Genomic DNA, 15,000 nt, shown 5'->3' on the forward strand with positions numbered 1-15,000 from the left:
AGATCAAGAGAGATAAACAGATCACTCTGAGTCAAACAGATCAAGAGACAAACAGATCACTCTGAGTCAAACAGATCAAGAGAGATAAACAGATCACTCTGAGTCAAACAGATCAAGAGACAAACAGATCACTCGGAGTCAAACAGATCAAGAGACATAAACCGATCACTCTGAGTCAAACAGATCAAGAGACATAAACAGATGCCCGTTATAGCGTCACCAAGTGGTCGATCTGAATGTGATAAGTTGAGTCTTGCAGGGTTTTTTGGAACATGTGTTACCTTGTTTTTGTTACAAAAACACATTTCTGTGCCAGACCACGCCCACGTGAATGTTTATTGGTCACATGCTATCCTGGGAAAAAAAAATACATTGTGAGAGCTTGGTCCATAGATGACATCTATCAACTTTTGTGCCGATCGGTCATTCGGCAAATTTGTTCCTTGAGAGGGACGTACGTACTAGATTTTCACCCTCTAGGTCGCACGGGCATGACATTTTAAAGTTGCATTTTCAATCGCTTATTATAGCGCCACAAAGTGGCTAATTGGCATGACATTGCATGAGAGGGTGTGGCCCTTGGCCCTTTACCATCACGTCAAGTTGGACCCCCTCCTGGGCATTATACCAAGGGACAAGTCTAGCAGTTATTAACATAATCAATCTCTTCCTCTTTGCATTAACGAATATGAGCACAAAATAACAAACATGCCATCTATAATCTACATTGATCTATTTGCATGTTTCCACAGCTCCATGTGTCGCCAGCCCACTAGCAAGTTTGAAAGTCACTGTGTACCAAATAGCACACTATTCCTTTATAAATGGCACCCTATTCCTTATAAATGTCACCCTATTCCTTATAAATGGCACCCTATTCCTTTAAATGGCACCCTATTCCTTATAAATGGCACCCTATTCCTTATAAATGGCACCCTATTCAAAGCGAGCAGGCCTTTCTAATCGACCTGGCCCGGGTATCCTGGAAGGATATTGACCTCATCCCGTCAGTAGAGGATGCCTGGTTGTTCTTTAAAAGTAATTTCCTCACAATCTTAAATTAGCATGCCCATTTCAAAAAATTTAGAACTAAGAACAGATATAGCCTTTGGTTCACTCCAGACCTGAAAGCCCTCGACAAGCACAAAAACATCCTGTGGGGGACGGCATTAGCATCGAATAGTCCCCGCGATATACAACTTTTCATGGAAGTCGGGGACCAATACACACAGTCATTTAGGAAAGCAAAGGCTATCTTTTTCAAACAGAAATTTGCATCCTGTAGCTCTAACTTCAAAAGGTTCTGGGACACTGTAAAGTCCATGGAGAACAAGAGCACCCACTGTACTGAGGCTAGGTAACACTGTCACCACAGATAAATCCATGATAATCGAGAATTTCAAGAAGCATTTCTCTACGGCTGCTCATGTTTCCTCCTGGCTATCCCAACCCCGGCCAACAGCCCCCCGAGCCTTGCCCGAGCCTCCCCAGCTTCTCCTTCACCCAAATCCAGATAGCGGATGTTCTGAAAGAGCTGCAAAACGTGGACCCCTACATATCAGCTGGGCTAGACAATCTGAACCCTCTCTTTCTAAAATGATCCGCTGCCATTGTTGCAACCCCTATTACTAGTCTGTTCAAACTCTCTTTCAAATTGTTCCTTGATTCCTAAAGATTGGAAAGCTGCGGTGGTCATCCCCCTCTTTAATGGTGTGTGACACTCTAGACCCAAACTGTTACAGACCTATATCCATCCTGCCCTGCCTTTCCAAAGTCTTCGAAAGCCAAGTTAACAAACAGATTACTGACCATTTTGAATCTCATTTTACCTCTCCGCTGTGCAATCTGGTTTCTGAGCTGGTCACGGGTGCACCTCAGCCACGCTCAAGGTACTAAACAATATCATAACCGCCATCGATAAAAGACTGTGCAGCCGTCTTCATCGACCTGGCCAAGGCTTTCGACTCTGTCAATCACTGTATTCTTATCGGCAGACTCAATAGCCTTGGTTTCTCAAATGACTGCCTCGCCTGGTTCACCAACTACTTCTCAGATAGAGTTCAGTGTGTCAAATCGGAGGGCCTGTTGTACGGACCTCTGGCAGTCTCTATGGAGGTAACACAGGGTTCAATTCTCTGGCTGACTCTTTTCTCTGTATATATCAACGTTATCGCTCTTGCTGCTGGTGATTCCTTGATCTAGAATCGGCTTCCTATTTCGCAACAAAGCCTCCTTCACTCATGCTGTCAAACATACCCTCGTAAAACTGAAAAACCTACTGATACTCAACTTCAGCGATGTAATTTACAAAATAGCCTCCAACACTTTACTCAGCAAATTGGATGGAGTCTATCACAGTGCCATCCGTTTTGTCACTATTGCCCCATATACCACCCACCACTGTGACCTGTATGCTCTCGTTGGTTGGCCCTCGCTACATATTCGTCGCCAGAGCCACTGGCTCCAGGTCAGCTATAAGTCTTTGCTAGGTAAAGCCCCGCCTTATCTCAGCTCACTGGTCACCATAGCAGCACCCACCTGTAGCACGTGCTCCAGTAGGTATATCTCACTGGTCACCCCCAAAGCCAACACCTCCTTTGGCTGCCTTTCCTTCCAGTTCTCTGCTGCCAATGACTGGAACGATTTGCAAGAATTGCTAAAGTTTGAGACTTATATCTCCCTCACTAACTTTAAGCATCAGCTGTCTGAGCAGCTTACTGATCGCTGCACCCGTACACAGCCCATCTGAAAATAGCCCATCCAACCATCTACCTCATATTGTTTTATTTACTTTTTCTGCTCTTCTGCACACCAGTATTTCTACTTGCACATCATCATCTGCTCATATATCACTCCAGTGTTAATTTGCTAAATTGCAATTACTTCGCTACTATGGCCTATTTATTACCTTATCTCCTTATGCCATTTGCACACACTGTATAAGATTTTTCTATTATGTTATTGACTGTACGTTTGGTTATGTGCAACTCTGTGTTGTTGTTCTTTGTCACACTGCTTTGCTTTATCTTGGCCAGGTCGCAGTTATAAATGAGAACTTGTTATCAACTGGGCTACCTGTTTAAATAAAGGTGAATTTTTTTGTAAAATGGTACCCTATTCCCTATAAATGGCACCCTATTCCCTAATAAAGGCTTCCTTTAAATGGCACCCTATTCCCTATAAATGGCACCCTATTCCCTATAAATGGCACCCTATTCCCTATAAATGGCACCCTATTCCCTATAAATGGCCAGCTAATTCTTGATTTTGACTGGCTGAGAAGCGCTGCCTGCCTGTCTGTCTGTCTCGTCTCGACTCCCGACACGTTCATTACTATAGATCGAATTAGAATTTTGAAACAATTTTGCAAATTTCGGAGAGACAGACAGGAAGGTTTATTCTCCGCTGTTGAAAGCTAAATGTCAGTCTAAAAGAAATGTGAGATAATGTCTAGATGTTTTTTTATAGTGGAGATCAAGTTTATGAATTGCCTGGCTGGGCTGATGAGACAGTGAATTGTGCAGTCAGATGTAACAGAGCAAATAGGCATTTTAAAGTCATAGATTTAGCCGGTGGTAATTTATGGAATAGACACGGGATGGAATGCGGTTTTAACCAATCAGCATTCAGGATTAGACCCACCCGTTGTATGATTCCTTTTACATGCTGACCACACCGGCAGCATTGTGTGCGCAAGCATGAATCATTTCATCCAAACTGCTCACGCGCGTCAATGAGCATCTGCATAGCCAGGCGCTATAATAGAGCGTACATTTATTTTAGTGCCTGGTGCACTGCAAGTCCTGCCTACACATATACACACGTGGGTGAATAAAAGATGAACGAGAACCACAGTCCAGTCGTTTGCAGTAATACACATTAAAGTTGGTTGCCAATCGCCATATTAAATCCACAGAAGAAGAAAAAAGAAGAAGACTGAACTAGGAGAGAGAACAAGGAGAGAGTACTAGGAGAGAGTACGAAGAGAGAGACCTAGGAGAGAGTACGAGGTGAGAGTACGAGGAGACTGAACTAGGAGAGAGTACGAGGAGTGAGTACTAGGAGAGCGTACGAGGAGAGAGTACTAGGAGAGAGTACGGGGAGAGAGACCTAGGAGAGAGTACGAGGAGACTGAACTAGGAGAGAGTACGAGGAGAGAGTACTAGGAGAGAGTACGAAGACAGAGTATGAGGGGACCGAACTAGTAGAGAGTACGAGGAGAGAGTACGAGGAGAGAGTACCAGGAGGGAGTACGAGGAGAGAGTACGAGGAGAGAGTACTAGGAGAGAGTACTAGGAGAGAGTACTAGGAGAGAGTACGAGGAGAGAGTACGAGGAGAGAGTACTAGGAGAGAGTACTATGAGAGAGTATGAGGAGAGAGTACGAGGAGAGAGTACTAGGAGAGAGTACTAGGAGAGAGTACTGGGAGAGAGTACTATGAGAGAGTAGACAAACTCAACATGCGCACGATAACGTAACAGAGTATCCCTGTCGACGACACACTCAGACCACTAGAATGCCCTCTTGGTGTAATGGCTTTAAGACGATGGGTTACTACACGGGAGACCTTGGTTCAAATCCCTCCGCTTGCATCGTACTCACGTTGAGCTGTAATGTCTCGGTCCACTGTCCAATGTTCTTGTATCCCGGGGAGCTGTTGTTGTCCATCTGGTACTGGAACAGGTCATAACGTCCCGGAGCATCACCGTTCCTGTTGAAATTCACCGACGTCCCAGCACTTCCTGTAACGGGAGGCAACGGCACAACTTGACGCGCGCTATGTTACATCCCTGCACTTTGTAAAAAGGCAGAGTTTCCTAACATGAACATATAATCACTTGGTTAGAGTTGCTGACAGGCTTAGCGGTACCTCATTCTCCCTCACCAGCTCACATCGAGACCGGACCTCTGTCTCTCGCAAACACACACGGCCGCCATCTTAGCAAGCCGCGCCCTCGAAAAGCTAGCCATATGATGGGGTTACCAATCCCCATCAGATACCCATGAACATCCTGACTGGTGCATACAGGACCTTTCAGAAAGTATTCACACCCCTTGATTTTTTCCCCCCACATTTTGTTGTGTTACAAAGTGGGATTAAAATGGATTGAGATGTTTTTTTGTTGTTTTTGTCAACGATCTACACAAAGAGTCTGTAATGTCTCAGCGGAAGAAACAGTTATGGAAAATAAAACACTAATGTATATTTTGATTAGATAAGTTTCAACGCCCTGAGTCAATACATGTTAGTATCACCATTGGCAGCGATTACAGCTGTGAGTCTTTCTGGGTAAATCTCTGAGTGTTGCACACGTTGATTGCACAATATTTACCCATTATTCCTTAAAAATGTTTTCAAACTCTGTCAAGTTGATTGTTATTCATTGGTAGACAGCCATTTTCAAGTCTTGATCATTGATTTTCAAGCCAATTAAAGTCAAAACTGTAACTCGGCCACTCAGGAACATTAGACGTCTTCTTCAACTGTTGGAAAGCAGAAGCAGGTTTTCCTCTAGGGTTTTACCTGAGCTTAGCTCCATTCTGTTTATTTTTATCCTAAAAAATTATGACAAGCATACCCATAACACGATGTAGCCACCACTATGCCTGAAAATATGAAGAACTGAGTGATGTGTTGTGTTGAATTTGCTTTAAAAAAAACACTTTGTATTTAGGACAAAAAAGTGCATTTCTTTGCCACATTTTTCACGTAATATTACTTTAGTGACTTAATGTAATATTTTTATTCTGTACAGGCCTCCTTTTCACTCTGTCATTTAGGTCAGTATTGTGGAGTAAGTACAATGTTGTTGATGCATCCTTAATTGTCTCCAATCACAGCCATTAAACTCTGTCATTTAGGTTAGTATTATGGAGAAAGTACAATGTTGTTGATCCATCCTCAGTTTTCTCCAATCACAGCCATTAAACTCTGTAACTGTTATAAAGGTGCCTGTTAGAAGGTTGACCCACCCACAATTCCTAATAACCCGTCCGCAACCACCCGACTATATGTGATAAAGTGAAAATCTGAGGCCCTAACTCACAAATATAGAACATTTGCTAATAGGATACAGTCAAAGACGTAAGAATTATGTTTTTGACAGGGGGTGCAGGAATATTGTGTTGCCTGATTTTAGATACAGTATGTTTCTGGTTGAAATACTATCTTCTCGGGAGATGCAGAAATAAATGAATCAATTAAAAAATGTTGCCTACATTTTAGTGTAACATTTTACTGCAAGAAATTCTTCATTCTACAGGAGTTAATATTAAAAGGTTACAGACTTATAGTCCATGTCCAGATGTCAGTTTCCATTTAACCCATCTAAACAGTAGGCTACAGTTCCCTTGACCTGTCATAGACCTATTTGAAGTCCTCGTCTTGTGTGACTGTCTAATTTGTATAGCGCCTCACAATCATCACACGTAACATACACGGAACTAATTATAGCCTACAGTACATAACATACTCAGCTCAAGAATAAGCTTTGCAAACTGGACCCAGTAATAGAATTTGGTATCCTCCTACAGAGATGGTACTTCTAAATAAACTCTGTTAATCACACAACAGTAACTACAGCATTTAACTGCTTAATAGACTCCTTGGTTATTCCATGATACCCCTGTATGCTTGAAAGTATCTCTTAAAGTCATATCAAGATTAGTTTGTCCAGAGATATTTTTAAGGGAAGAGATTTTATGGCAACAGTGACAGGGGTGATTATGGGAAGATACCAAGACAGTACAAAAGAGTGTGACTGCAGAGTCCCTGATGTGCCTGCGTTGCTGTGTGGGCGGCGAATCGAAGCCTGTTGCCCCTTGCTAGCTAGTCGCTTCATGCTTCATTATCTCCTCTCTCACATGCTGACTGATGCCTCGACTCCCTCCGTCTCTGGGGTGAAGGAGTTATAGAGGAGGAAGTATCTCCCTCTGTCTCTGGGGTGAAGGAGTTATTGAGGAGGAAGTATCTGTCTCCGTCTCTGGGGTGAAGGAGTTATAGAGGAGGAAGTATCTCCCTCCGTCTCTGGGGTGAAGGAGTTATAGAAGAGGAAGTATCTCCGTCCGTCTCTGGAGTGAAGGAGTTATAGAGGAGGAAGTATCTCCCTCTGTCTCTGGGGTGAAGGAGTTATAGAGGAGGAAGTATCTCCCTCTGTCTCTGGGGTGAAGGAGTTATAGAGGAGGAAGTATCTCCCTCCGTCTCTGGGGTGAAGGAGTTTTAGAGGAGGAAGTATCTCCCTCCGTCTCTGGGGTGAAGGAGTTATAGAGGAGGAAGAATCTCCCTTCGTCTCTGTGGTGAAGGAGATATAGAGGAGGAAGTACCGGCCTCTGTCTCTGGGGTGAAGGAGTTATAGAGGAGGAAGTATGTCCCTCCGTCTCTGGGGTGAAGGAGTTTTAGAGGAGGAAGTATCTCCCTCTGTCTCTGGGGTGAAGGAGTTATAGAGGAGGAAGTATCTCCCTCCGTCTCTGGAGTGAAGGAGTTTTAGAGGAGGAAGTATCTCCCTCCGTCTCTGGGGTGAAGGAGTTATAGAGGAGGAAGTATCTCCCTTTGTCTCTGGGGTGAAGGAGTTATAGAGGAGGAAGTATCGGCCTCTGTCTCTGGGGTGAAGGAGTTATAGAAGAGGAAGTATCTGTCTCTGGGGTGAAGGAGTTATAGAGGAGGAAGTATCTGCCTCTGTCTCTGGGGTGAAGGAGTTATAGAGGAGGAAGTATCTCCCTCCATCTCTGGGGTGAAGGAGTTATAGAGGAGGAAGTATCTCCCTCTGTCTCTGGGGTGAAGGAGTTATAGAGGAGGAAGTATCTGTCTATGGGGTGAAGGAGTTATAGAGGAGGAAGTATCTCTCTCTGTCTCAGGGGTGAAGGAGTTATAGAGGAGGAAGTATCTGTCTCTGGGGTGAAGGAGTTTTAGAGGAGGAAGTATCTCCCTCTGTCTCTGGGGTGAAGGAGTTATAGAGGAGGATGTATCTGTCTCTGGGGTGAAGGAGTTTTAGAGGAGGAAGTATCTCCCTCTGTTTCTGGGGTGAAGGAGTTATAGAGGAGGAAGTATCTCCCTCTGTCTCTGGGGTGAAGGAGTTATAGAAGAGGAAGTATCTCCCTTCGTCTCTAGGGTGAAGGAGTTATAGAGGAGGAAGTATCTCCCTTCGTCTCTAGGGTGAAGGAGTTATAGAGGAGGAAGTATCGGCCTCTGTCTCTGGGGTGAAGGAGATATAGAAGAGGAAGTATCTGTCTCTGGCGTGAAGAAGTTATAGAGGAGGAAGTATCTCCCTCCGTCTCTGGGATGAAGGAGTTTTAGAGGAGGAAGTATCTCCCTCTGTCTCTGGGGTGAAGGAGTTATAGAGGAGGAAGTATCTGTCTCTGGGGTGAAGGAGTTATAGAGGAGGAAGTATCTCCCTTCGTCTCTGGGGTGAAGGAGTTATAGAGGAGGAAGTATATGTCTCTGGGGTGAAGGAGTTATAGAGGAGGAAGTATCTCCCTTCGTCTCTGGGGTGAAGGAGTTATAGAGGAGGAAGTATCGGCCTCTGCTCTTAGAGAGGAGAAAAACTGACTGTTGTCTCTTCACTGTGGTGATGCACTTAACAGCCTCTTAGAGGAGAGTATCAGTGATCTCATGACCATCGTATTATTTTAGGCTGCATGGTCAAGGGGCTATAAATACTAACAATAAAAAAAACGCCAGAACAGGAAAAACATTAGATTTTTCAAAAACAATTATTATGCAAAATTATTTATTTATTTTTGTCTCTCTTTACAATGGAGATGTTTTAAACCCTTTGAACCCTTTGAACCCTTTGAACCCTTTGAACCCTCTGAACCATTTGAACCCTTTGAACCCTTTGAACCCTTTGAACCATCTGAACCCTTTGAACCCTTTGAACCCTCTGAACCCTTTGAACCATTTGAACCCTTTGAACCCTCTGAACCCTTTGAACCATTTGAACCCTCTGAACCCTCTGAACGCTCTGAACGCTCTGAACCCTTTGAACCCTTTGAACCCTTTGAACCCTTTTAAACCCAGCACATCTTGAAAGAGCGGTTCATATCTTTTCATCAGCAGTGCGCGTACTGTACAACTGTTCTACAACTAGCTTCTGTTCTCGATAAAGAACAGGTCTATTGATCAATAACTGTAGGAAGTAGATCATCCATCACTACAGAGAGACTGACGGAGACCTACATGTAATACCTACAGAGAGACTGACGGAGACCTACATGTAATACCTACAGAGAGACTGACGGAGACCTACATGTAATACCTACAGAGAGACTGACGGAGACTTACTTGCAATACCTACAGAGAGACTGACGGAGACCTACATGTAATACCTACAGAGAGACTGACGGAGACCTACATGTAATACCTACAGAGAGACTGACGGAGACCTACATGTAATACCTACAGAGAGACTGAAGGAGACCTACGTGTAATACCTACAGAGAGACTGACGGAGACCTACGTGTAATACCTACAGAGAGACTGACGGAGACCTACATGTAATACCTACAGAGAGACTGACGGAGACCTACATGTAATACCTACAGAGAGACTGACGGAGACCTACGTGTAATACCTACAGAGAGACTGACGGAGACCTACATGTAATACCTACAGAGAGACTGACGGAGACCTACGTGTAATACCTACAGAGAGACTGACGGAGACCTACATGTAATACCTACAGAGAGACTGACGGAGACCTACATGTAATACCTACAGAGAGACTGACGGAGACCTACATGTAATACCTACAGAGAGACTCAATGATTCAAGCACTTTGGATTAGAACTTATACAATGACTACGAGGTTAAAGTGGAGACTGTCAACTTTCATTTGAAGGTAGTTATATCCATATCGCCTGAACCGTTTAGAAAATACCACACTTTTTGTACATTGTTCCAACCTTTACAGGGGATTGGCTGTTTTGTTTTGGTTGTGATTCAGATGTATTTTGTGCCCATTAGAAACTAATGGGAAGTAGTGTATTGTGTCATTTCGGGGGAAATGGATATTGTAAATAAGAATAGAACATGTTTCTAAACACTTCTACATTACAGGTGGATGCTACCATGATAAGGGATAATCCTGAATGAATCATGAACAATGAGTGAGAAAGTTAGAGGCAAAATATCATATACCCCCCCCATTTAAAAATAAAATAATTACCTGACAGCTCTCTGTCTGTCTGACACACTGACCTGTACAGCTCTCTGTCTGTCTGACACACTGACCTGTACAGCTCTCTGTCTGTCTGACACACTGACCTGTACAGCTCTCTGTCTAACACACTGACCTGTACAGCTCTCTGTCTGTCTAACACACTGACCTGTACAGCTCTCTGTCTGTCTGACACACTGACCTGTACAGCTCTCTGTCTAACACACTGACCTGTACAGCTCTCCGTCTGTCTGTCTAACACACTGACCTGTACAGCTCTCTGTCTGTCTGTCTAACACACTGACCTGTACAGCTCTCTGTCTAACACACTGACCTGTACAGCTCTCTGTCTGTCTGACACACTGACCTGTACAGCTCTCTGTCTGTCTGACACACTGACCTGTACAGCTCTCTGTCTGTCTGTCTGTCTGACACACTGACCTGTACAGCTCTCTGTCTGTCTGACACACTGACCTGTACAGCTCTCTGTCCAACACACTGATATGTACAGGTCTCTGGGTGAGGGTCTGTCTTCAAATCTCCAGTGGTTGATTTCATGTAAATATTGTAAACAGCGTTTTCATATTTTCCAACTGTAAGAGTTCCATGTAGAATAAACGATCGTACTGTGTAAAGCAGTGTTCTGATAATATTACAATGTGCAAATATCACACCTGTCTTTACTTTTTTATTGTTATTCACTCCCGATACAGATTACAGTGGCTTGCCCCCTCCCCCCACCCCCCTGGAATTTTTCCTATTTCACTATTCATCCCCCCCCAAAAGTCATTACTTTGTAAAGCCACCTTTTGAAGCAATTACAGCTGCAAGTCTCTTGGTGTCAAACCCTGATCTGTTTCACCTGTCCTTGTGCTTGTCTCCACCCCCCTCCAGGTGTCGCCCATCTTCCCCATAATCCCCTGTGTATTTATACCTGTGTTCTCTGTGTGTCTGTTGCCAGTTGGTCTTGTTTGTTTGAGTCAACCAGCCTTTTGTGTCTCAGCGCCCTGCTGTTTCTCGACTCTCTTTTCTTGCCCTCTCGGTTTTAACCTTTGCCTGTCCTGACTCTGAGCACGCCTGCCTGACCACTCTGCCTGTCCCTAAGCCCGCCTGCCGACCTGCACCATATATACACAGTACCGGTCAAAAGTTTTAGAACACCGACTCATTCAAGGGTTTGTCTTTATTTTTTACTACTTTCTCCCTTGTAGAATAATAGTGAAGACATCAACACTATGAAATAACACAACACGTCTTCACTATTATTCAACCATGTAGAAAATAGTCCAAATAAAACATTTCAACGAGTAGGTGTGTCTAAACATTTGACTGGTACTGTATCTCGCCACGTTTTATGAAAACAAATGTGAGAGTTAAATAGATGATGTTGTAGGGAGCTTTATAAGATACCTGCAAAGCCAATTAGCACATTGCAGAGTCGGCTAATTGCGTAGCCGTTTCTTCCCAGAGGAAAATATTAGCAGGCTATGAAAATAGGATCATCGGAAGAGAAATTGAGCTACAAAATATTTAGAGGTCTTTGTGTCCTTCTCTTTTATTCCTCGTGCTACAACCTCATACAAGGGGTTTTATAGTGTTTTCAATGGTGATATTCATACTATTTCAGGCAGTGCCTGGAATTATGAGACCCCTGGTTTAGGGGTGCCTTTATAAGAAATAAAATACCCGTTTTTCAGCACATTAAATAGAAATCTTTAAAAAATAAAGAGATTATCTGCAGAGCATTGATCATCATCACACGTCGTCATTCCTATCTGAGGAGTGTCTCTCTCTAGGTTAAAAAACGAGTTCACACAAGGCTCCCTTTCTCCTACAAGAAAGCAAAATCATTTTTTGCTAGGATGTTTTCTGTGATTCTTAACGTAAACATTTAGGGCAGTAGTCTATCTGTGTGTTGACGTCTGTGTAATGTATGAACATGGTCTTTTCTCTACCTCCACTAAAATCCAATCAATTCCTAAAGCGTTTTTTTTTCTCCTCATATTGTGCCTCAGAGTCTTTGTCTGTGTCTGAAATGGCATACTATTCCCTAGATAGTGCTCGTCTTTTGATCAGAGCCCTATAGGGAACAGCCATTTGGAACACAGCTTCCCTCTTTGGTCTTGTCTCTTCCACACAGTCAATAAGATATCCTGTGTAAACTTGCTTTGGATGTTGCATTCTCCAGGACGAGGGGGGAGCTATGAGCAGCAAACACCATTATCATGTCTTACGCATTCACCTTAGCTGCTGCCTGAATAACTCCACAAACAAACCAGAACTGTGTTGCCTGTCAATTAGGCTACTATTTTACTTCCTACTGTGTACAAAATAGCCCTTTATATACTTTCTCCTTGTAAACACTGTTATTACATCACTTCCTACAGTGTGAACATTGTCTGTTATGACATCACTTCCTACAGTGTGAACATGGTCCGTTATGACATCACTTCCTACAGTGTGACCATGGTCTGTTATGACATCACTTCCTACAGTGTCAACATGGTCTCTTATGACATCACTTCCTACAGTGTGCACACGGTCCGTTATGACATCACTTCCTACAGTGTGAACATGGTCCGTTATGACATCACTTCCTACAGTGTGACCATGGTCTGTTATGACATCACTTCCTACAGTGTGACCATGGTCTGTTATGACATCACTTCCTACAGTGTGAACATGGTCTGGTATTTGTTTGTATACTTCACTAATGAAAGACAATGTTGCAGCCCTATCTCTGGCAGCAGTAGATTTATTTAACTAATATCGACGTCTAAATATTTCACAAACAGTTCTGCTAAATATCGGACCAACAGTTCTGCTAAATATCGGACCAACAGTTCTGCTAAATATCGGACCAACAGTTCTGCTAAATATCGGACCAACAGTTCGGCTAAAAAGTTTACCAACACTTCGCCTAAATATTTCCCCAACATTTTAGTCTAAAGAGACTTTCATCAGGCTATTGGAAAAGAGGTGTTCATCACATCGTACACATCGCACATCGTACTTACCATTGAACGTGACACTGCGAATGTACTTGAGCAGTTTTTTGCCCCCGGCCAAGTCCATATCGGGACAGATCCCAGAGACGTCAGGACACAGGTCTCTCTGCATGTTGTGAAGGGCGTGGGCCATGGCGTACACTGCATCGATCACAAACTGAACCTTCCCCTCTTGCTCGTACTTAGAGTCCGTCCCAATCCGCTCTTGGCCTGCGGATGAAAAGAGGACAATATTCAGGACATGTTTTGGGAAAGAGATATGGTAATCACCTGGGTAAACACTATAATATTCCTATGCATTTGCATTAACGAGGTGACCTAAAAATAAAAAAAAAGTACATTTTTTAAACATTTAGGACAATAACACACTAACATTACATTCCACAGACATGGGTTACCTTGCAACGATGCAAACCTTATTTAATAAATGAAAGGAATCCTGTATTCACAATGTTTTGGTTTTTAAATAACTTCAAAAGAGAGACAAGGGGAAACCCGGTTAATATAACTAACAAGAGCAAGGTACTGATACATTCTTACAGGGTATTATAATGCTTTCGTAGATTTACACCTCCATCTTTAAATCTGCTGTCTATATGGAGAGCCTTCACAGTTAGATTCATGCTGTTTTCATCACGATGACAGAGTGGACCCGTTGAATTAGACGCAGTTTAATAGAAATGGAGAGCCTTCACAGTTAGATTCATGCTGTTTTCATCACGATGACAGAGTGGACCCGTTGAATTAGACGCAGTTTAATAGAAATGGAGAGCCTTCACAGTTAGATTCATGCTGTTTTCATCACGATGACAGAGTGGACCCGTTGAATTAGACGCAGTTTAATAGAAATGGAGAGCCTTCACAGTTAGATTCATGCTGTTTTCATCACGATGACAGAGTGGACCCGTTGAATTAGACGCAGTTTAATAGTCACTTTATTTCCCACGGTTACTTTTTAAATCACCTTGGTTAATGTGGGAGAACTATATGAAAGGGCAACAAAAAAAACACAAAAAACCCCAAGCCATTGTGTTTTTACCTTTAATGGTAGACACATTCTACTGAAATCAACATCTCGTATTGCGTTGCCTGTCAGGGAATGCAATACGACTTCTTGTTGGTTTTCCCACGGACACATTTTTGAGAAATAGTACATTGCATTCACATTGAATATGTCACAAGCAGACATTTTGTTTTTACCGGCGACTACGATAATCTGATGATGATGATGATTATAATCAAAACAACAATTGGAAGAGTATTTTTCCTTCCCTACGCGTGTTCTTTTCCTTCTTTCAGATGACTGACTGACATTCTATTCTGACAATATGCTAATTTCCTGCGCCATGTTGATTACGTCACATGTTTACAGGATTTCTGACAGGCTTGATAATCAGACCTGTTGTGTTACATCATCATCTTACAAGACCATGAAGGGTCATTACATTTATTTTTATATATGTATATTTTTTTTACCTCCCCAATTTCGTGGTATCCAATTGCTAGTAGTTACTATCTTGTCTCATTGCTGCAACTCCCGTACGGACTCGGGAGAGGCGAAGGTCGAGAGCCACGTGACCTCCGAAAACACAACCCATCCAAGCCGCACTGCTTCTTGACACAATGCCCATCCAACCCGGAAGCCAGCCGCACCAATGTGTCGGAGGAAAAACTGTACACCTGGCGACCTGGTTAGCGTGCACTGCGCCCGGCCCGCCACAGGAGTCACTAGTGCGCGATGAGACAAGGATATCCCTGCCGGCCAAGCCCTCCCTAACCCGAACGACGCTGGGTCAATTGTGCGCCGCCCCGTGTGCCTCCCGGTTGCGGCCGGCTGC

The 15,000-nt window shown here is 43.4% G+C and overlaps 1 protein-coding gene across 1 annotated transcript in view; it reads right to left on the reverse strand.

The window, feature by feature from the left end:
* Positions 1-15,000, reverse strand: part of LOC110493301 (metabotropic glutamate receptor 7) — a 358,957-nt gene that overhangs the window by 123,400 nt on the left and 220,557 nt on the right. The window contains exons 6-7 of the mRNA XM_036950952.2: positions 13,172-13,372; positions 4,603-4,742 (exon numbers count right to left, since the gene is read on the reverse strand). Coding sequence (XP_036806847.2) covers positions 4,603-4,742; positions 13,172-13,372 — 341 coding nt within the window. The remainder of the gene's footprint in view (positions 1-4,602; positions 4,743-13,171; positions 13,373-15,000) is intronic.

This window comes from Oncorhynchus mykiss, chromosome 17, assembly GCF_057628025.1.
Source record: "Oncorhynchus mykiss isolate SJ-2025 chromosome 17, ASM5762802v1, whole genome shotgun sequence".
Classification (NCBI taxonomy): domain Eukaryota; kingdom Metazoa; phylum Chordata; class Actinopteri; order Salmoniformes; family Salmonidae; genus Oncorhynchus; species Oncorhynchus mykiss.